The 22,817-nt window shown below is 41.7% G+C and overlaps 4 protein-coding genes across 5 annotated transcripts; all 4 read left to right on the top strand.

Moving 5' to 3' along the window:
• The first annotated feature begins 2,341 nt into the window (after positions 1 to 2,341).
• On the top strand, positions 2,342 to 3,903 carry tcf15 (transcription factor 15). Its single transcript, XM_076166925.1, has 2 exons — positions 2,342 to 3,091; positions 3,628 to 3,903. The coding sequence occupies exons 1-2, from the start codon at positions 2,621 to 2,623 to the stop codon at positions 3,688 to 3,690; spliced, it is 534 nt and encodes a 177-aa protein (XP_076023040.1). The 5' UTR covers positions 2,342 to 2,620; the 3' UTR covers positions 3,691 to 3,903.
• Positions 3,904 to 9,430: 5,527 nt separating this feature from the next.
• LOC143013179 (uncharacterized) lies at positions 9,431 to 11,610 on the top strand. The gene is made up of 5 exons (XM_076166717.1): positions 9,431 to 9,538; positions 9,659 to 9,775; positions 9,920 to 10,130; positions 10,862 to 11,004; positions 11,432 to 11,610. Exons 1-5 carry the CDS (start codon positions 9,512 to 9,514, stop codon positions 11,465 to 11,467), a joined length of 534 nt encoding a protein of 177 aa, XP_076022832.1. The 5' UTR covers positions 9,431 to 9,511; the 3' UTR covers positions 11,468 to 11,610.
• A 2,400-nt stretch (positions 11,611 to 14,010) lies between these two features.
• Positions 14,011 to 17,449, top strand: LOC143013552 (tubulin alpha-1B chain-like). Of its 2 annotated transcripts, none has more exons than XM_076167230.1 (4): positions 14,011 to 14,514; positions 15,595 to 15,817; positions 16,132 to 16,280; positions 16,379 to 17,449. In XM_076167230.1, exons 2-4 carry the CDS (start codon positions 15,697 to 15,699, stop codon positions 17,357 to 17,359), a joined length of 1,251 nt encoding a protein of 416 aa, XP_076023345.1. In that variant the 5' UTR covers positions 14,011 to 14,514; positions 15,595 to 15,696; the 3' UTR covers positions 17,360 to 17,449. The 2 variants fall into 2 exon arrangements, with proteins under 2 accessions (XP_076023345.1, XP_076023346.1); XM_076167231.1 differs by having other exon boundaries at positions 14,473 to 14,509.
• Positions 17,450 to 20,073: 2,624 nt separating this feature from the next.
• Positions 20,074 to 21,619, top strand: LOC143013170 (tubulin alpha-1B chain-like). Its single transcript, XM_076166707.1, has 3 exons — positions 20,074 to 20,209; positions 20,407 to 20,555; positions 20,639 to 21,619. Exons 1-3 carry the CDS (start codon positions 20,089 to 20,091, stop codon positions 21,617 to 21,619), a joined length of 1,251 nt encoding a protein of 416 aa, XP_076022822.1. The 5' UTR covers positions 20,074 to 20,088.
• The last annotated feature ends 1,198 nt before the right edge of the window (positions 21,620 to 22,817 follow it).

Raw genomic sequence — 22,817 nt, 5'->3', positions numbered from 1 at the left:
ACTCGTCTCCAGCAAACCCTGGGCCAAAAGTCTGAAGTTAAAATATGTAGCTAATACTTTAATTTATACAAATGATATCTTCTGAAACAGTTTAACCAAACACAGAAGCAAACTACGCCTGATACCTGAAGACTGAACTCTTAATCTCCATGCAAAAGCACACGAAAACTGACCTGCCCGTCTCTTATGGCAGGACTGAAGTCGCACTCTTACATGTTTGCATGTGATCCAGCCTTCTCCTGTCTTTTCATGATAACACCCCAGTACCTTACAAAACTGGTCTGTCCCTTCCAGGTCCTACGTCTCCCCGTCTCCCCCTGTGTCCCTGCACAATCTGGAAAAAAGCCAAACACATTTACCAGATAAAACCTGATTAGCAGTCTGGGCGTTGACCATGATGCCACTGCACAGATGGTCTACACACATGTTCGCTGAACACGGCTCTCACAAGGACAGACAGACATGTAGAGATATAAGCAAGATGAATGGATGCGTAAAAACAGTTCTCTGAAAAGGCGTCTGTTTTACCTTTGGTTTACCTTGACCCCTTTGCTCAGGGTTCAATGGGACGCATCTGCACAGGCGTAGAACACAAACTTTCCACTCTGGTCAGACAGAGCTCCTGTTCTCTGTGTGAAGCACAACAGAGGCCTCAGCGGGAGGCAGAACCAACAGGCTGTTGCCTCATCACTATGGATAAATGGATCCATTTCTTCCGGATGAGCACAACAGCATCAGTTCGATGAAATAGGAGAGCTGTTCCAAGAAAGCATGGCTGAAACTTCTGTTGCTTGGTCCTGAGTCAACATGATCACAGACAGACAAACACGTCACTGTTATGCTTTCAGGTTCAGACACACACATTCTGAAATACATATATTATATGTGACTGGAATATCAGACATCACAACAGTGTTTTTCTTGGTTGAGTGAAATCCCTGGAGAATGTTCTGTGTGTTTGCTGGTTAAAATATTCACACACTCTTTCTGTGTTTGCCATGTGACACCAGCGCTCCTTCCTCAGACAGTCTGTGCATTTGACACTGATGCAGCTCAGGCGACACATGAATGGTTGAATGGGCGGCTGGCTGTGATAGGAGGGGACGTGTTTGTCAGACCTGGTCTCAGCTGGCGTGGCTGAGGGTCCAAATCAGCCATTTGCTGTCCTGTTTTTTGTTTTTCAAAGCAGGGCAACAAGCAAATAAATCCTTGTCATTCCAGGAGCACTGCTGGACATCTGCTCAGTGTTTATTTACTCACACCTCATGTCCTCCTTCTGCCTGACCTGAGTGCTTCAGCATGTAGTAATGGCAGATACTTAACAGGATATGGAGAACAACTATTTTATGACTAATAATATAATAATAATGATAATAATAGACTATTAACTCACAGCTAAGAGTCTATAAAGACACTTGTGTCTGCACTGAGCAAAAAGAAGGACGGACAGCAGAACAATAACTCAGTCTTCGTGAAAAAGATATTCAAATAACAGATGCCAATGTCTTACATTTGACTTGACAATTTCCATTGGAAATGTGAGAGGGGGCAAGCCAAGCAATATTTACATGTACAAGTACTTCCAGTGGACAACTTCTCCAAACACCTGTGCAATTGCATCCACATTTTGAGAGAGATGCTATTTATAGGGTTGTTAAGTTTAATTCCCCCCCTGTTAGCTGGTTAACTAGCCTTTACAAAAACATAATGGATGATAACATCATAAACATAGTCAAATAACACAAAGGGCCTTAAATAAACAATTGGAAAGGCTTCAGTCTCTTAATGTCATTAAACGATTTATATGTCCAAATAATGTGTTACACTCATTAATGCCCGGGACCTCAGGTGAGAACTTTGTTTATGATCATCAGCTCAGAATGGCAGAAGTTTCAGTTTCACTATTAAATGACACATTAGAGTCTTAATCATGAAGGAGAAGCTTTTATTTTGTGTTGGTTAATTGGTGATATTATAAAATCTATGCAATATGAGTAATACATACCTAAATGTAGTTGTTCTGTTGATTGTTGTGTTGGTTTGTGTATTAACTGACCTGTCAATCACTGTGAGAGTAAAAGCAGCTTCCACTTTTTGAGTTTTGTTTGTTGGAAGATGTTTTATGTTTACATTTGAGGCTCAATAATGCCATGAAATCTATAAACATATTGTCTTACACAGTGCCAGTAGCTTTGTTTATATGACTGTTGGTGCTCATATCATATCATGTGTTTTTGTCATGTACATCAGATAAATCTTCTCATTTTAATATATTCTTCTAACATTTGTGATGAGTTGTTTTTGTGTATATAGAATAAAGCTCCTCCCATCCAGCTATAAGAGCCCAGCTGACCAGGTAGTGTGTGTGTGTTCGTGTGTGTGTGTGTGTGTCCAGCCTCACCACAGGCTCAAGAAAGCGGACTCCAGACTGAGGAGAGGCCGCTGAGCTGCACACACACTGTCCGCTCATCTGCACACATACACTGTCCACCCTGCTCCCCCTGGTGTGCCTGCAGCCTTCACACCGCGCTCACATGGAGGATTAGCTCCAAACACACTCTCTGAGGACCTGGGGGTTCGACCGAAGGAGTTCTTCAGCTGGAATTGTTCACTTTTAAAGATGACATTTGCCATGATGCGGCCCGTGGCGACACATTTAATCTACTCCGACTTCGGCATCAATTCGGAGGACGAGGAGAACCGCAGCGAGAGCGACGGAAGCTCGGAGCAAAGCTACTGCGCGTCCAGCGAGAAACGGCGAAGGATTTCCCGAAAACTGGACGGGGGCTCGCCTGTGGTGGTGAAGCAGAGGAGCGCGGCCAACGCCAGAGAGAGAGACCGAACTCAGAGCGTCAACAGCGCCTTCACCGCTCTCAGGACTCTCATACCCACCGAGCCCGTGGACAGAAAGCTTTCCAAGATCGAGACTCTTCGCCTGGCGTCCAGCTACATTTCCCACCTGGCCAACGTGCTCCTGCTTGGGGACGGCAGCGGTGATGGGCAGCCGTGCCTCGTCCATGCGCCTGGAGAGAGCGGGGCGAAGCAGCCGCGGAGCATCTGCACCTTCTGCCTGAGCAACCAGAGAAAAGGGGTGAATAGCTTTATTATTCATGTTTATCTGATCCAACAACCGTAAATGACCGAGAATCAGCGAATCAGAGCAGTTAAAGCGACTGGATTATTGAGGGGTTATGTGATAATAAGTGAAACAATATGTTGCTCCTTATGATGTTTTGCAAAAGGTTTGTGTCCGATTTATCTTTCTTATCTTATTTTTTTTGTATTTACTGGTTTGGTTACTGTAGCTTCTCATCTTGGACTGCGCGTAAAATAACTTTTACGCGCTGCATTCTTGTTGTGACGCACACCATAACTTCCTTACGTAGCTGCAGATGTTGTTTTTCCCACACATTATCGCGTCTTCTCACATTTGCAGAGTTTTTAAAGTAACCCATTTCTTATAGATTTGAAATTGAAATTGAAAGTGATTTCTAGGTATGACGTTATTGCTATAGAAAGTTAGTGGTTTGTGGTGCAGGTAAATAAAGTAAGAAATGAATCAGTGTTGTTGTTGTTGTTGTTGTTGTTGTTGTTGTGAAACTCATATGTTGATTTGTTTCTTTCCAGATCAAAGACGCTAAAGACTGTATCAAAATGCGAGGGTTGACTCCGCTGCGAATGAGACGCTGACTGAAGACCAGCAACTGATGAGCAACCTGAAAATCCTCATAGACTTTCTCAGGGAAGAGTCACAGCTGGTGTTACGCTCTCTCTCTCTCTCTCACACACACACACACACACACACACATGCTGGACAGCCAAAGAGACTATTTATACTTGACTGAGAATTTTAAGCATAAGACTTTCAAAAATGCAGTGCATTTGTTTGAAACTTATGAGTTTTGTAGCATGAATGCAAAAGTTTTAAATAAAATATATTTTTTATGTAAATGTTTTGGTTTGTGCTTCATGATTTTGGTGAAAGTCAGGTCAGCATGAAATCTGCTGTGACTTTGATCATTGTTGCTTCACATATGAAAATGAATAGAGATTCCTGGGATGCTGATGTAAAATGAAAATACATAAATGGAATGGATCTCTAAAGTATGGATCATTTAAAAAAAAAAATTTAGTTTTATTTCATGGCAAGTTAATTTTGGTGCAAACCCAAACATTTGCCTATTGACATATTAATTTATGTCTTTACGGAAAGGCGGCTTACGCACTCACACACGCTCACACATACATTCCATGCTATTCCATTGTTTCCAATGCTGTTGCCAAGAAGTTGTTTATGCAGCCTGTGGAGCCGCAGGGTCGAGGTTTCTGGTGTCATTGACTGGTGCATTTTTTTACGAATCTCACGATTGGTGTTTTTTGAAGTCTGTTATCGATTAGTCACGGCAAATAGTAGCTCACACTCTGCTTGGAACCCCCAACACAGCTGTTGGCATGTCAGAGGGATAAATCACTGCTGTGGGCCCAATGGACAGGGAGAGATGGGGTGAGAGGTCAGAGGTCACGTTGGAGCAAAGAAGTGAAAGCCTGTTGACATTTAATCATGGCAAATGATGCAAATATAATCCAAGTGTTGATCTTGAAACTACACTAACTAAACATGACACATCCACAATAACACACTCACTAAACATGATGTAAACTAACCAAATATTGCTGTTTTAAACTAAACGCCTTGTATCTCAGCCAGTGTTCAGCTCAGGAAGGAAAAGAAGTCAATGATCAATCAATCAAGTTTACTGTAGATAAGTTTTCCATTAATTTTAAAACTTTACATGACTAATTTTCAGAGATATAATAGCTTTTATTTTCTTATTCAGAATAAACAGTCTGATAAGGTACATTCTTCACTATGAGTACTTGTATTTGGGGATACCTCAGTATATTTTACTGCTTGTTCTAAAAATGTTAAATGTTGTGTAAATAGTTTGGAAAGCAGAGTGTGTACATTGTACTTTACAGTATTTTTACATTGTGATAATACACAACTAAAGTCGTCATTGGGTGGCACAGCACAGTCTGGATCATCAATGCATGTTTATTATATAAAGTCAAACATAAATGAATATCTTTACAATATTACTTGTAACATTTCATTTATTCCACTTCTGTTCACCAGTAATGTAATTAAAAACATTTTCTACTTTCTACTTTCTTAAGTCTTCTATTGGAACATGTTCTCCATTGATACGAGCCAACTCAGGCCACTTGAGGCTGAAAAATGTTTCATAACGGCTGAGAGCTCAGGCTGTCCGGTCTCTGCAGGCCTCTTTCTGTCTTCTCCGGTCTGAGAGAGGCACAGTGGTGATCGGTCTAACAGGCGGATTGTGGCTCAGACAGTCGGACAGCTGAGCCCAGCACACTCACAAGTTCCTGTCTGGGATCGCTTTGAATCAGCCTGCAAACACGGCGCTCGGAATGACAGAGGAAGGCTCCCCGGTGGCAGAGGAGGTTATACGGAAAGTGAATTTTAAGGCAGTTAAAGGTGCATGTTGGGGGGGGGGGACTCTCCCCCCTCCCCCACCTGCCCTGTCAGGCTAATTGGAATTTGCGGTGCTAAGTCCTCCATGCTCTGGCCCAGGCCTCCTCAAATGGCTCCCCAAGGTTCCCCCCGGCAGGAAGATGTCACGGAGGCACAGGAAGGGAAAACACGCACAGCTGACCTCTCTGAGGAACTCTCTGTGCGGCAGGCTCTGGGTCAACGCCAGTCCTGACATCATCCGGCGCTGGAACCCAGATGTACAGCTCTCTGGTGGTACGTCCACAGCCGGCCAACAAAAGTGAGCGTTTTACAAAAATTCGGAAGAAAGAAGACTTTTTCCAGGATGACAGGTACAAATTGATGGCTGGGATGAGATGGGAGAAAAACAAAGACAGCTAATAAGGTCACTGCGGCTCTGCATTACATGTCTGACAGGCCAGGATATGGATCCATTTGGGTAAAGGCTCGAGCTTTACTACTTCACTTTGGTGAGTTTTTTTCTTCCCTCGGATGCTCGGATCTCCTCAACTCCCCAAAGAGATGTTGTGCAGGAAGCCTTTCAGCGGGGATGAAATGAAGTCAGGCGGCAGTTCCACCTCCTGCCAGCTTTATGACCTGAGATGAAAAATGGCCCCTACAGTATGTGCTCTATTGTTTGTGAAAACTGGAAACAACAAACAAAAGGAGTGAAAACCATTCTCTCTTCAATTTTTTACTGTCGCTGTATTATTTTGTTGTCTCTTTGAGGGAGGAAGACTGCGTTCACCCAAACATAAGGACCAATCCAACATCAAATAAAATGTGAGGACAACTGCAATTATCCCATCAAAATAATCAATCAGCTTATTTTATTTTTATCTTATTATTATCTTATGTACTAAATGATGTGATTTTCATAATAGGGCTCGTTTTTACTTAATATCTATTCTTTAACTGTTTGAGGAGGAGAGGCTAAAGAATCACTAAAGGTTTTTAAATCATGTTAATGTATGATAATAATAACCTAAAAACTAAATTATTTCAAGGATGAGTCTTATGTTCTTAAGGCCCAATGACATCATCTCAATTTGTTTCTAATACAAATGGAGTGTAGGTATCGAGTGTGGAATCCAGTGTTGTTGAATTTAAACTGAATATGGCAGATTGCGACTATCAAATCAAGAAAACATCAGTAAATCTGGAAAAATTCACAATTTTTTCACGAAAACAGATTTTCACAGCTAAAAAAAAGACAAATGTAGTATTTCCGCCTCTTCAGATTTTTTTTATTTGAGATCAGAAAATGTCATTCGATTACAGAATATGTAGTTAGTTCCTCTTATGTTTCATCTCTCTCCAAGTTTATGTGCACAACAAAATCTCAACCAGATGAGACAGCAAAGGTGACAGAGACAAATGTAATATTACTTTCAGAGAACCATCACTTTACGGTTATTCATGCATAGAGAAGTAAAGTGACTTCACACTGACCGCAGATTTATGTAATGATCGTGCATACAGACATGAGTACAAGAAATCAGGATGCTCGATTTGAGGATCAGCAGAATGAAATCATCTTTACAGAGAAAACACAAATCAGGCGTCTGTCAGTGCAGCCCCCCCCCCCTCCTTACAGAAAAAAGATGATCCAGAAAAAGGAAGGATGTGGAGCTTTTCTTCAGCCTCATCTGGGAGCACTGACCTGATTCCCACATGGGTGCTTACCTTCAGCATTTTGTCGTCTTGCCAAAGAGCTCTTGTTAGAATCAAACCTGCACATGGTAATATTTTAATAGCTCGATCTCTTTCTGCTCTCCGCTTGCAGCAGAGTCTTTTTCGGCTGTGTTTCAAACACTCTCTGGCTGGGGAGATGGCCCCTTGCTCAACCCGCATGTCAAAGATATTAATGTCTCTGAGTAACTCTGTGGCTCGTCTGCCCAGAGGCTCAGATACGCCGTTTCCGAGTTTACTGTATGTGAACATCTTTTTCCAGAAGAGGAAGGAGCCTGCCCGATCATCAGCTCGGCTTCTGTGCGAGGAGCCGTTTGTGTCTGCACCATTTTCCTCAAACATGCAGGAACAATTGATTTCATGTGCCAAAGATTTTGGCAAGGCCTTAAGCCAGAGGGAGGATGATGGAGGGCTGTACATGCTTAGTGAATAGCACTGGTGGGGGGGGGGGGGGTTGGTTAGAGAAAATCCCAGAGAAGGAATTATGGAACAATACAGACCGTCGTAATGCTGTTCTGCTCTGGCCAGTCAACTTCCAGCGTTGTGCAGCCTGCCAAAGCCCAGAGACAGTGAGAGAATGAAGGAATAGTTAAAGTCTTTCTTTAAATAAACACCAGTGTTTGAGTTCAGTGGCTTCAATTTCTATAAGCAGCACAGATCAAACACTGAGTACAGATTCAAGAATCTTAATCACTTACTGACTGCATAAACAGCATCCATCCTTGTTATTGTTAGGAGGAAGTGTGTGTGTGTGTGCTTTCATTTAGCCCAACATATCAATTTACCATTATATCAGTTTCTATCAATCAAAGTTCACCATACACAATAGAAGGGACATTTTATGACTGTGCATGTCATTTATTGTTGTGCTTGTTCAGTCATATGTTTGGTTCAGATTTCCTTTAAAGGCAGTGGAGCCACAACAGATTTGATTTGTCTATGTGTCAATTTCAGAGTTTCTCATTTTGACTTCAGCAGATTGCCCTCCACTCCCTGTGCCACTTCAACCCAAAACACTGGCGCTTGTATTGTCCATCAAAGAGCCATATATCTGTCAAACCCTAGTAAACATGCGCAAACTTCATGGGAAAGTCAGAGTGTACAGGGCCTGTGGGAGCCAAGGCGGAACCATTGGGATGTTTCATTTCAGCGCAAGAGCAAACAGTCGGAGGATTTCCTCAATCAGAAGCTGAAGAGAGTGCAGAGAACAACCTCGCTGACAGAAACATGGAGACCTGCACTAGCAGCTGGGCGTGCTAACAACCTCTGGGATTTACTGTGGCATGCAACACCCTGTAACGACCAGAATCAAACACATTCATGCATGTATTACTCACACACACATTCACTCTAACAATTAAACCTGCAGAGAGTCAACTTTGATGACTCAGCATTCTCCCAAAGCTTTTTATTGCTGACCTTTGATACCAAAATATTGTAATTTTTCCCCTCAGAATAAAACACATAGTTGCAAAATTCCCTGGTGTTTTGATGGAGGTGTTTCTTGCTCTAAGCAGCACTGATGCAGACAGCTGGACATTTGGACTGCCTAATGGCTAAAATTACAGATAACAGCTCAAGCATTTACAGCATTATTTCAAATATGCAGCATCATTCCGTTGTAACTGCATGCTGATACTAACATGAGTCCCTGTCGTAAATCTTAAAGCACTCACAGCTGCAACTACCAGCTTGCAATAGGAAGTGGTCGAGAATCCTCATTTCCACTGATGTTATATGGTCCTCAGTAACTTTCTGCCTCGCTGCGGCGCCTCTGCCAGCTGCTGCTGAATGAGGCATTGTTTAATCCAGATGGTGGAATCCACAGACCTCACTCTTCCCTTTTCCATAAAGCCAGTCTGCTATTAATAACTATATTATCCTCCTTTGTCAACAAGAGCGACACATACAAATAATACGGTAGAGGGAAGACAATGGGGAGTTCCCTGGGATGAAAACAACAGGATGAGCCAAGAGTGTGTGTGTTTGATGTGAGTCTGTATGTAAGACAGTCAGTCTCAGACAGTCTTTGGGGAGAAACAACTTACTGTTGACGTATGGAAGTGATCCACAACACCATTTATCCACAATTTGTTCTCCCAATACAAACATTTATGAATGAGTTAATGATGCACTGTTATCATTCACCACTTGGAGGGGTACGGTCACAATGAATCACATCCACTGCTTGGTAATACCTGCCTTACATATGCCCCTTTACAGGAAACGATGGTCTCATTTCTGTTAAAGTGAAGGGAAATCCTGTGAGATCTAACTGCAGTGACTGAGGACGAGTTAAAGATGTACCAGGCAGTTTTATTCCTCCAGGTGAGTCCAGTTTCTCTTATTTGTATGTAAATACTGAAATTCAAGATCAAAACATTATTTTATTTCATTTGTTATTATTTTCTGATATATATTTTAATCATTGGAATGTGTCCGTCACAGTTTCTGCTGCTGCATTCAGCGACCCAGAAGAAACTTGAGGCTGCCTGCAAAGAGGACGTTACTCTGCCGTGTCCAGGCGCTTTAGGCAGAAATTTCCCCTCATTGATTTGGTATAAGGTCAGCCATAACCCAGAACAGATCAAGCCTAAATGTCTCACGTAGGACTCGATGTCCATCATTTACTTTTCACTACATTGAGTGTATGATAAAAAGTCAGTGAATGATTTGTCTCTGTGTCCTTTTCTCTCGGGCCTTGATCAGTTCAACGACCAGAGAAAAATAGGCATTGTCAGGAAAGCTAAGGGGAAGCCTGCTGAGAATTACAACTTTGACCGGTCAACTGTATTTGGAGAGGACTGCAGTTTGTCGCTAAACAGCGTGACTCCTGCTGATTCAGGGACGTATCAGTGTGTCATCGGGGCAATAATCGGGGGTAAAGACGAGCCTTACAATGTCACCCTGACTGTTCCAGGTAAGCACTCACTCACTGGCTCAGGGTTTGGTGACTTCTTTAAGATCCTGAGCATACATTGAGCATACACATTCTGTGTGTGAGATAAATGTACAAACAAAAACTATTTTCTTTACTTCATATTTGACTAAACAGAGGTGGAAGCACATGTACGTAAGTATTCTACTTAAATACAGGTGTGAGTTACTACTTTAATGATTTCATGCATCTTAATGGTTTTAGCTATTTTATTTTTTAGTGAATGATAAATTAGTATGAATAGGCTCAAATAGGCCTATAACCTAGCAGTATAAGAGTTACAGTTACTTGTTACATTTGGCGTTGCCTAGAGCAGCTAAAAGGTTAAGAAGCTATTTATGCATAACATAGAGTTGTTTTATTTTTAGCAAACAACACATGAACTAAATCTGAACTAAACTGTTTTACTTCAGCCTCACTGTTGTGCAATGTCCCCACATCAAAATGTAGCACATGAAGCTGAGGTTAAGTCCGCACCCACATCCACTGATGAGTGTTCCACTGAGTATTTTCCATTCTATTGTGACATTTACACAATTCCCATACATAGACACACATCTTGAAATAACATATCCACCAATGGGACAAGTTGGATCTGCCTGATCAAATTTTCAAAACTTGAAAAAACAGAAACAAATTATTTTGCCAAATTTCTTATAGATGTGTTGGTTGATGTAATATGTTTGTTCGTTTGTTTGTTTGTTTGAATACAGAGTGTGTGGTTCAGACAACAGCAAAAGCCCCCCTGACTACAAGCAATCATATAAACATTGAGGAGTGGCCTGTGCTGTGGATCGTCATATGCTACTGTGGCATAGGACTCGGCAAAATCGTTTTCTCTCTACTCAGCATTGGGGTAAATCAACATTATTTGTCTGTATGCATGTTTTTGTTGCAGGATATGAAACAAGCGAGCACTCATAATTTTGTTTGTTTGTTTTGTAAAAATGTGAATGATCAGGAATGCAATTTAGATTTATTTAACATTACAAAAAAAACAAAAAAAACAATATTGGGCCAAATAGAACTTACAAAAACAAATCGGTATCCTGTATGTGGGATTCAGTGTTGGGGTTTGTCTTGTTGACATAGTTTGCAAGTGTGTAAGGTGTTGCTGAGCACCTTGCAATCTCTGAGGTTCTATTTCCTTTTGAAGAACGAGCCCAGCATCCCCTCAAGTGCTCTTACAGAGAATGTGGGTGGTCTTCTTTTTTTTTAAATGAACAATGCGTGTATGTGTGTTTAAGGTTATACGTGTGTGTGTTTTTTTCACAATATTTCAGGTTGCTCGAGCTGCTTTCGTCACATCCTCAACATGAGACAAACAGAGGAAAATATGTGGTTGAAAGGCTCAAACTGATGAAGATAAAAACTTGTACTATCACACAAAATGTGTCAAAATAAATTGTATATGAGAATTGATTAAATTTAAAGAATTAAATTAAAGGATTACACAATATAATTACATTGTTTAAACCTCTTTATTGAATACTTATAAACACACTAGCACCTGCCTCAGAGGCCATGTAGAGACCCGTTGCAACCACCTACAATGCCGTAGCAACTGCCCAGAACCCAGCAATAACCGCTCTGCAACCATTAAAATACTGTAGTAGCACTACTCCAGCAACTGAGCAGAACGCCAGTAACACCAAACAGTCTATCAATTACATATTAATACATTAGTTACTGCCTTAAACATCACAACAATCTCCTAGAACAGTTTAGTAATCCACCGGAACACCAGCAACAACAGTGTAAACATAGCAAACAACCAGATCACCCTAAACAGCTTATGTACTTGCCCTAGCAACCACCCAGAAAACATAGCAACAGAGAAGAGCATCCTAGAAACCAATCCAAAAATCCTACTAACTGCTTCCTGACTCAAACGCCATAGCGACCTATAGTCAACAACTTAGTGGCACTGCGATGTGAAGGAATATGGGACAGTTAAATCAGAATGAGGTTAGTTTGTCTCAACAAACAAGAGCAGAAATGTATAAAAACAGGCAAATTCAACTCATACTCAGATTGACAGAAAGACATTGACATGTTATTATGACTAAAGCGCGCTGCTATTAATGCTCAGGCGTGTGGTTTCCCTCCACCACGCTTCTCTTACCGGACCTGCTGACACCTTTTTTGTAGAGACGCACCCTGCTTACATGTCAGATGTGTTTTGTGGTCGTCACATAATCTCAAAACATGTTTACTGATATGTGGCCTCAAGGAGAGATCAGTGTCACCTGAACTCCACTTGGGGTTATTCCAGTTCCTATTGAAGAGATGATGTGAAAGCACAGAGGAGGACGTTCAAGATTGGGTGTATTGCTGTTGGCTTTCCCTGCTGATGTGGTAAAGAAATCCCAACTGTTTTAGATTACACACACACACACACACACACACACACACACACACACACCTACACACACACACACACACACACACACACACACACACAAATCATCTCCACTCACCAATCGATTCATCTCTTCTGCTTCCTGAGGTGAGGTACAGTATGTCACTCACCAAATTCAGCCGTTGCAGTATTTTGAAAAACGCAGGCAGATCGCCACCTACTGGTAAAACACCAGATGACACCATCGCTGACCGCAAAGATACTGTCAACATATTTTTAGATGTAGATGTGGGGAGGTTTTAATTTTACAGTATCAATGCAACTTAATCTTCAGCAATTTAATGGTGTGTCTGTCTCAAAGCTTAAATGCGCAGTATCAGTTAAGAGGAATTGTTTTAAGAAGAGCAAATTCTTACAGGAGGAATTGAAGGTCCTGGCTTCTCTGCAGCTGTTCAAAACAGTCTCATCTCAAGAACCATTGAACATTTGTGAGTATTTATTTAGGAAATCATTCATATTTTCTTGCAAGTATCGTTTTCAAAAATCAAATAATACGACGAAAATAATTTATGGAGCTGCATCAGCGTGCAGACTGGCAGCAGGTGTGTCGTGTGTGGCACAAGTTCGGCTATGACGCATTGTGCACAGTAAGTGTCAGTATGGACGTTCCATTTGGACGTCATAAAGACAAGACGTAGCACGTGTGGAGATATCCAATCAGTGCTCCTGGCATGATGAATCAAATGGTGAAATGCCCTCCTCACACATGAGGACATTTTCTCAAAAATACAAACAAGAGTGTTAAACCCATCCGTGGTTCTGACAACGTGGGAAGAGATCAAAAGAGTCATTTTGCAGGGACGCACATACATCAATCACATATATCACGTATGAAGCGTCATGATGTTCCTTTGCTTGCAAACTGGATGTGTGCAGTGTTTTTTGATATTACACCCTGATTACATTACATTACATTACGGTCATTTAGCAGACGCTTTTATCCAAAGCGACTTACAATAAGTGTGTTCAACAAAGGTAGATAAAAGAACTTCAGGTCACAAGAAATCGTAAGCGCATTACCTTCCTAAACCAACAGCTAAGAGCATAACTAGAGCTAGAGTAGAATGTAGAGTTAATAAATGTTTCTGCAAAAGTTGAGTTTTTAGAATTCGAGGTGAGAATCGATCTATTCCAAGCATTTGGTTCATATCTGATCACTGTTCTTGAAGATTTATTGAACTTATTGTGGATTTGTTCAACTCCTGTTCTTTCTGGTAACATAAGGATGCATTTGTTTCTCTAGATCATTTTCCATTTACATTCCAGCCAAAGGAAAACTGTACAAGGTCAACCTGATTGTTATTTGTCAAATAAGTCAATAATAAACATTTTCTAATCTCACCTACATCTCAGCATTTTGCTTTAAAAAAAAAACATGTAACCAACCCCAGACGAACCTACCAAGAAAACAGACAATACGCTGGATAACAAAGGGCTTCTTTTATTTTTAATTAATTGGTTTTCAAGAGTTGTAAAAATGCACACGTTAAGAACAATCTATATGAAGTAAAACGTCCACTAGTTTTTAAAAAATAACTTGTTTTCTCGATCCTCGTGTGTCTGTGCTGTTCTGAGCGAAGGGAGCAGGCTGACAAGGCTGACGAGGACCCAAACAAAGGAGTCTCTGCTAAAAGCCTGTTCAAATTGGGTTTATTTACATCCGCTAATTCCTATTGGTGAAGCTCCCCCTAAGGTGTCCGATAACGTGCCTGACCTTACCTTTCATAACCTTTAATAATTATACCGTATATATAAGTATACAGTACAACAAGTTTGGAACGTGTCGCATTAAAGCATTGATTCTGTTCTTATCGTCTAAGGATCAGAAGGTCTGTGACTCCGGACTGCACATGGAGTGCCTATCTAAGTGCTGTCGAGCAACATACTGAACACCTAAACTGCTCCTGACGTGCAGGTTGGCTCCTTCATCAGGATCAGTGTGAGGTCTTTGTAAAACCCTTCATCATATATAAGATCTATATAAGCACAGTCCATTTACCACTTAAATTGTTGTCTGACATGTTCAATTCTCAATAAAGTCGCTTTCAGCCGAATCGGCGTCGAGATTTTTCTTCAGTCAATGACGAAACGGTATTATGGGTCGCATCTCATGAATATTCATTTCATACCACTGGATAGATTGTGTGGTAAGGGTGCTGGGATTTGTCACTGATTGTCCCATTCAGTCATCGATACAATTTAACGGCATCATAAAAGGTGTGGCTTACAGGTATTTGGTCAAATCCCCACCAGTCAAACACTTCATTACGTTTAACGTAATAAATTCATGACGTTTGACGTCATAAAAGGCTCTTGGACGTTTACGGTGTTAGACATTTGACGCCGACACACACCTCTGCGCGCCCATGCAGAGAGCATAAATACATGCCTGTGCCACCTTCAAAACTTGCTCCTCTTACATTGACTGTGAAAGGGTCAGAACATAGAGCTTAAATTGCCAGAGTTTCAGTACATCTACAACACAACTAACATATATCAAAATGGTAAGAGCTCGTGTGATGACTATATAGTAACTATATAACGTAACCCGAAATGGTCGCAGTAAATACCGGGATTTAATATTAATAATATTAATAGTGCTGTTCACATGTAGAGAAAACATCAAGTCAGGCTGGTGGTGTGAGGTGCTTTGGATTGGTACATGTTGACTAAGAAAGAGGGTTAGGTGTGCAGACTGGGTGGTTTTGAGAATAGTTTTGCCGACACAAGTGGATGGTTTTAGATTAAATTCAATCTGGGAGGAGGGGAACGCAAAGCAACAAGGGTCTAAACACTTCCGATCAATATCATTGATCGCACTGATTGGCTAATGACGAAGCACGTTGTAAACAATACATCATGCAGAGTCACCACGTATTTCAAAGCCTCACAAAACTCAATCTGAAACGAGTACAAAGTCAGTTTCATTCATTTAAAAAAATATATAATGTTACTAAATCATAAATGTATGCGAATGTATCATTGTGAAACTAAATTTTGATCTTTAATTTGTCTCCTTTCCAGCGTGAGTGTGTCTCCATCCATGTTGGTCAGGCTGGTGTGCAGATTGGTAATGCCTGCTGGGAACTGTACTGCCTGGAACATGGGATTCAACCTGATGGGCAGATGCCTAGTGACAAGACCACTGGAGGAGGAGATGATTCCTTCAACACCTTCTTCAGTGAGACTGGATCTGGAAAGCATGTCCCCAGGGCTGTTTTTGTCGACCTGGAGCCCACTGTTATCGGTAAAGTCTGAAATGTAAACACAGACATACATACACATACGTATATATATGTATATAATTTATATATAATGTAAATGGCTATACATATAATACAAACATCAGTATTTAAAAACTATATATTTCCATATTTTCAATATAATGAATAGATATGGACATTTACAGCATTCTTTAAACATCAATCTGTATGCATATAAACAAATATATTCGTACCGATAAATGGGGAAGAAATTATTATCATATTATAAGTATATATTACTATTATATATTTCATTTTACAACATGAACGGACCTTAATAATCAATCTGTCTCCTCAGATGAGGTGCGCACTGGCACCTACCGTCAGCTGTTTCACCCTGAGCACCTGATCACTGGTAAGGAGGATGCTGCCAACAACTACGCCCGTGGACACTACACCATTGGCAAAGAGATCATTGACCTGGTGCTGGACAGGATCCGAAAGTTGGTGCGTAACCTGTCAACAAAAGGAATAACTAAGGAATGAGCACATTTGTTTGATGTACTGTATTTCTTAAATTAAACCCTTTTCTCTCCCCCCGTCAGGCTGACCAGTGCACAGGCCTGCAGGGCTTCCTGGTTTTCCACAGCTTTGGAGGTGGTACCGGCTCTGGTTTCACCTCCCTGTTGATGGAGCGTCTGTCTGTTGACTACGGCAAGAAGTCCAAGCTAGAGTTCTCCATTTATCCAGCTCCTCAGATGTCCACTGCTGTGGTGGAGCCCTATAATGCCATCCTGACCACCCACAGCACCCTAGAGCACTCTGATTGTGCCTTCATGGTAGATAATGAGGCCATCTATGACATCTGTCGAAGGAACCTAGATATCGAGCGTCCCTCTTACACTAATCTGAACAGGTTGATCAGTCAGATTGTGTCCTCCATCACTGCTTCTCTTCGCTTTGATGGTGCCCTTAATGTTGATCTGACTGAGTTCCAGACCAACTTGGTGCCATATCCTCGTATTCATTTCCCTCTGGCCACCTATGCCCCTGTCATCTCTGCAGAGAAAGCTTACCATGAGCAGCTCTCTGTAGCTGAAATCACCAATGCTTGCTTTGAGCCAGCCAATCAGATGATGAAATGCGACCCTCGTCATGGTAAATACATGGCCTGCTGCCTGTTGTATCGTGGTGATGTAGTGCCTAAAGATGTCAATGCTGCCATCGCTACTATCAAAACCAAGCGCACCATCCAGTTTGTGGACTGGTGCCCCACTGGTTTCAAGGTTGGCATCAACTACCAGCCACCCACTGTTGTCCCTGGAGGAGACCTGGCCAAGGTCCAGAGGGCCGTGTGTATGCTGAGCAACACTACTGCCGTCGCAGAGGCCTGGGCTCGGCTTGACCACAAGTTTGACCTGATGTACGCTAAACGAGCTTTTGTGCACTGGTATGTGGGCGAGGGTATGGAGGAGGGAGAGTTCTCTGAGGCCAGGGAGGACATGGCAGCTCTGGAGAAGGATTATGAGGAGGTTGGAGTTGACTCAGTTGAGGGTGAGGGAGAGGGAGAAGGAGAGGAGTATTAAAGGTTGAAGCAGCCGGGTTTATTTCTCTGATTTTCAAACTGAAAAAATGTTATTCCAAAATTAAGTCCCTGTGATGTTAAGTTAAATAAAGCTCCTGTGATATTGAAAGTTGAGTTTCATTGTTTTTCTCTTCATCAGTAAGAGTATCAGCATAACGGTGGATCTTCTATGCAGTACAAAATCTTCTCAAATGTTTTTGTGGAACAGTTGTAAACATGTACACATTCATGTGGATTTCTTATGTGTGCAAACTCAATCACACATCACAAAACAGCACTGTACCCAGATACAGAAACATTGAAATTGATAGTGATGACTGTGATCATGCTCATTTCCATTTAACTGTGCTTGTCGTTAAAAATTGTCTATGTGTAAACTATGATACAAAAGAAGCCTGCTGACAGAGAGATTGTGACAACAGGAAGCTCAGTAACAAGGTCCAACTAAGGTGATCTATAACTGACAGGATCAGATTCTTCGTCTGTCCACAGCCGGGAGGTTCGAGGTTCACATAATGAGTCAGTTCAAATAAGTGGACAATGCAAGACAATATAGAGCACTATGTTATTAAGTAAAACGTCTATCAAAGGAGAGCTATACCAAGTCCAGAGGTTTTCAGGATCAATGAGTGAACCAAAGGACTGAATGCATCACATGGTGCACATCGGGGATATCGTACGATGTGATTATTGGACTGGGTTCACTGGAAGAAGTGGTGATTGAATAATTCATATGGGGAAGACGCCACTACCATATCATCTACAATTCACAGGATGCATGAAGCGAAATGTGCCGAGAGGAGTGGACTCGCCAGTGACCACCAACCAGAAACCAACACAAAGGAGGAGACACACTCACTTTGAACAGTATATATTGTATGAAAATCCTGAGTTCTGGGCTCATGTGCCGACGTGTAGATAGCTAACTGGTTGCAGACTGTGGACCACTGAAGCCATGAGACCTCAGCTGAAACAACGAGATCAGTCAATATTCTGTATCATAACCTTTACCTCTTTTGCTTAATAAACACCTTAAGTGTGACCTCTCTCAACCTGAAGTCCTTCTTGCCGGCCTGAAGTATTTTGAACACAAAAATTCAAATAATGGATTTTTTTATTGAAGGTGGTATCAGATGACATAATGATGAGCATCTCCGATTTTTTTCTAAACAAAGGGGGTAAAGTGGGAACCTGCAGGTGTGTAAAGTATGACAGCATGTTGCCATTTAAAAAAAAAAAAACTTATAAGTATGTCCTCATTGTATATTTGATTTTCACAAGTTGAAGAAAAAGTTGTTGACTTGCTAAGAATGTCTCCGCCAGACATTCTTAGCAAGTCGGCAGCTTCTACATAAGAACCCTCTCAAAGCTCCTCGCGCCAGAGCTCCTCGCGTCTCTCCATGCTGTTCAACGCAAAGTCCGATGAGGACCCAAACAAAGGAGTCTCTGCTAAAAGCCTGTTCAGATTGAGTTTATTTACATCCGCTAATTCCTGTTGGTGACGCTGATCTAAGGTGTTCATATACATACCTGACCTCAATTATCCTACCGGTTACACAGACAATATATTAAACTTTCAATTTCATCCGTTTTGTACAACACCTTCGTGACGTGTAACATGAGTTATGTTTGCGTTGTGGTGCCCTGACATTATTGTTTTGTATATTATCAAGGCATCATGTTCTGTTTTCAATAAAGTTGGGGGGCGCCGTGAGATTTCTCTTCAGCTAATCTGAAAGTGGTGTATGGGTCGTGCCTAATGAACATTTATGTCATGCAATTGAAAGGGACCCTTCGCTGGGGGGCGTGGTCTCAGGGGACCGACAGTCCCATTGAGTCAATAGCAACCCACAGGTAGGATACGATGTGCAGGTATTTGGTCAAAAATCCATCAATCGAACATGTTATGACGTTTTACGTCGTAAAATCATGACGTATAACGTCATTCCCAAATATTTCACACCTCTGCGCACACATGCAGAGGACATAAATACATCCCTGAGAACTTTGTCCTCTTGTGCTGACTTTGAAAGGGTCAGATTAAAAGAATTTCATTTATAGGGCTTCAGTAAAGCTACAGCACCAAAACAATATACCATAATGGTGAGAGCTATTTTAATATGTGATAAATAACTATGATGCATTTAATGTCCGTTTCATTTGTTTAGAATGAAACAAAATATCTGCTCAGCATATCTTACCTTCACCATCACCACAACATTTAGCACTGCTGGTACGACTGTAACTAACTTTAACTACCATTTTCCTTTGCTAGTTTCTCTATTTTTTTGTCTTCATTTTCTTATTTTTCTCTCTGGCACTACTTACACAGTATTTCATTCAGTCTTACACAACACATTCATTCGCAGACACACACACACACACACACACACACACATACACAAACTGACACACTCAGACTTCTCTGACAACCCCATTTGCATCATTGTGTCCTTTGTGTGTGTGCATGCTCTGTTGCCCTTACAATGTACTGCTCCCACCAATGTCTGTTGTGGAAATGTACATCATATCACCAAGTAAAAGAAAAGGGAAAAAAGTAATGATGAAATTGTATAATGCAGATTTATTGTGAAAATAAGCTTTATCTTAAAATGTTCCCCTTTCTAGCGTGAATGTGTCTCCATCCATGTTGGTCAGGCTGGTGTGCAGATTGGTAATGCCTGCTGGGAACTGTACTGCCTGGAACATGGGATTCAACCTGATGGACAGATGCCCAGTGACAAGACCACTGGAGGAGGAGATGATTCCTTCAACACCTTCTTCAGTGAGACTGGATCTGGAAAGCATGTCCCCAGGGCTGTTTTTGTCGACCTGGAGCCCACTGTTATTGGTAAATTCTGAAATGTACACTAACCACAAATTTAAGGCACACACAGATAAGTATACATACTGTCATACACATATAAACACATATACCTACAGAAAAATAACATATATATTTTTCCCTATTTAGACATACTGTCTACATACTTTGATTATGGCATTTTGCGACATGAATGGCTTGCTTTAACACCAATCTGTCTTCAGATGAGGTGCGCTCTGGCACCTACCGGCAGCTGTTTCACCCTGAGTACCTGATCACTGGTAAGGAGGATGCTGCCAATAACTACGCCCGTGGACACTACACTGTTGGCAAAGAGATCATTGACCTGGTGCTGGACAGGATCCGGAAATTGGTGCGTAACCTGTCAACAAGAGGAATACACTTTTTTGATGTACTGAATTTCTTAAATGAAACCCTTTTTTCTCCCCCCGTCAGGCTGACCAGTGCACAGGCCTGCAGGGCTTCTTGATTTTCCACAGCTTTGGAGGTGGTACCGGCTCTGGTTTCACCTCCCTGTTGATGGAGCGTCTGTCTGTTGACTATGGTAAGAAGTCCAAACTAGAGTTTTCAGTCTATCCAGCTCCTCAGGTGTCCACTGCTGTGGTGGAGCCCTATAATGCCATCCTGACCACACACACCACCCTAGAGCACTCTGACTGTGCCTTCATGGTAGACAATGAGGCCATCTATGACATCTGTCGAAGGAATCTCGACATTGAGCGTCCCTCCTACACCAACCTGAACAGGTTGATCAGTCAGATTGTGTCCTCCATCACTGCTTCTCTTCGCTTTGATGGTGCCCTAAATGTTGATCTGACTGAGTTCCAGACCAATTTGGTGCCATATCCTCGTATTCATTTCCCTCTGGCCACCTATGCCCCTGTCATCTCTGCAGAGAAAGCCTACCATGAGCAGCTCTCTGTAGCTGAAATCACTAATGCTTGCTTTGAGCCAGCCAATCAGATGACGAAATGCGACCCTCGTCATGGTAAATACATGGCCTGCTGCCTGTTGTATCGTGGTGATGTGGTGCCTAAAGATGTCAATGCTGCCATCGCTACTATCAAAACCAAGCGCACCATCCAGTTTGTGGACTGGTGCCCCACTGGTTTCAAGGTTGGCATCAACTACCAGCCACCCACTGTTGTCCCTGGAGGAGACCTGGCCAAGGTCCAGAGGGCCGTGTGTATGCTGAGCAACACTACTGCCGTCGCAGAGGCCTGGGCTCGGCTTGACCACAAGTTTGACCTGATGTACGCTAAACGAGCTTTTGTGCACTGGTATGTGGGCGAGGGTATGGAGGAGGGAGAGTTCTCTGAGGCCAGGGAGGACACGGCAGCTCTGGAGAAGGATTATGAGGAGATTGGACTTGACTCAGTTGAGGGTGAGGGAGAGGATAATGATGACCAATATTAAAAGGTTGAACTAGCTTGAGTTTATTTCTCGTATTTGAAAACTAAAATTTTCCCAAATTTTGAAGAAAAGTTCAAATAAGAGGTCTGGTGACATGACAAGAAGTGTAAACGCTAGCATGCTGCACCTGACTCATTTTCACACAAACATAGCGCCATGCTGTTTTTGATATTGTACTCTGATCAACAATCATTTGACTAAATGTAAAGTATGTGGAAAATCATGATTGTCAGTATTTTGCCAATATCTGATCTAGTTAAGAAAAGAAAGCAGCATTAGAATTATTCATCATTATTACTATACAACCAAGATATATTTACAAAAGGTTTAAAAAGAACATTGATGCAAACGTTCCTTCAACTAGTAGTTCCTGATGATTAATTTCACTTGTGGTTTGTTCTCACTCCTGTTGTTTCTTGAAAGAGAAAACACTCAAGTGTTTTCTTTTAGTCTAGTAGAGGCAAGTTTTATTCAAAATTCAAAATCAGATCCACATAACTATTTGGTATACAGAGGTTAACAGAGCACAGGACGCGCAGGGTAAACTACTAAGTAAAGAGACAGTATGATGCTTTACAAATGGTTTCTTAATTAATCAACACTAGGTATTAAAGTGTGGCTGTGCTGCTCAGAGAAGAGGGAGGATAATCAGCCATTTAAGACGGCAAACTAAGTGACGTTAACACTGTAAGCGAAGCACAGCCACCCCCTCACAGTATTATCTAATATTAAGTTTGACGGAACTACAAATTAAATAAAAAACACAACACGGTGAGAGCAGCAATTAACAGGTCCCTTGGATAATCAAGCAAACGTGCAAACAATTAAAACAAAATAAAACAGGACACACCAACCAGGCAGACCGCCAACATTTGTACCATAACGTTCCAAAAACAAAGTCTGCATCAAAGGAAATACCCCAGTGTCCTCGACCCAAACCTCCAACCAAACTAAAGTCAATACACGTGACCATAAGAAAACTCCTTTACGAAGGTTTTGCATAGAAAGCCGCTTCTCAGCTGAGGGCTCCTCAAGTCTCTCTACAGCGGCAACGCGAAGCCTGATGAGGACCCAAACAGAGGAGTCTCTGCTAAAGGCCTGTTCAAATTGGGGTTACTTCTATCTGTTAATTCCTGTTGGTGAAGCTCCACCCTAAGCTGTTCTTGACATACCTGACCCGAATTATCCTGCCGACTATAAA

This window comes from Genypterus blacodes, unplaced genomic scaffold, assembly GCF_046128005.1.
Source record: "Genypterus blacodes isolate CSIRO-AG114 ecotype Tasmania unplaced genomic scaffold, CSIRO-AGI_Gbla_v1 ptg000156l_1, whole genome shotgun sequence".
Lineage (NCBI taxonomy): Eukaryota > Metazoa > Chordata > Actinopteri > Ophidiiformes > Ophidiidae > Genypterus > Genypterus blacodes.
This window is presented reverse-complemented; position numbering and strand designations above follow the sequence as displayed.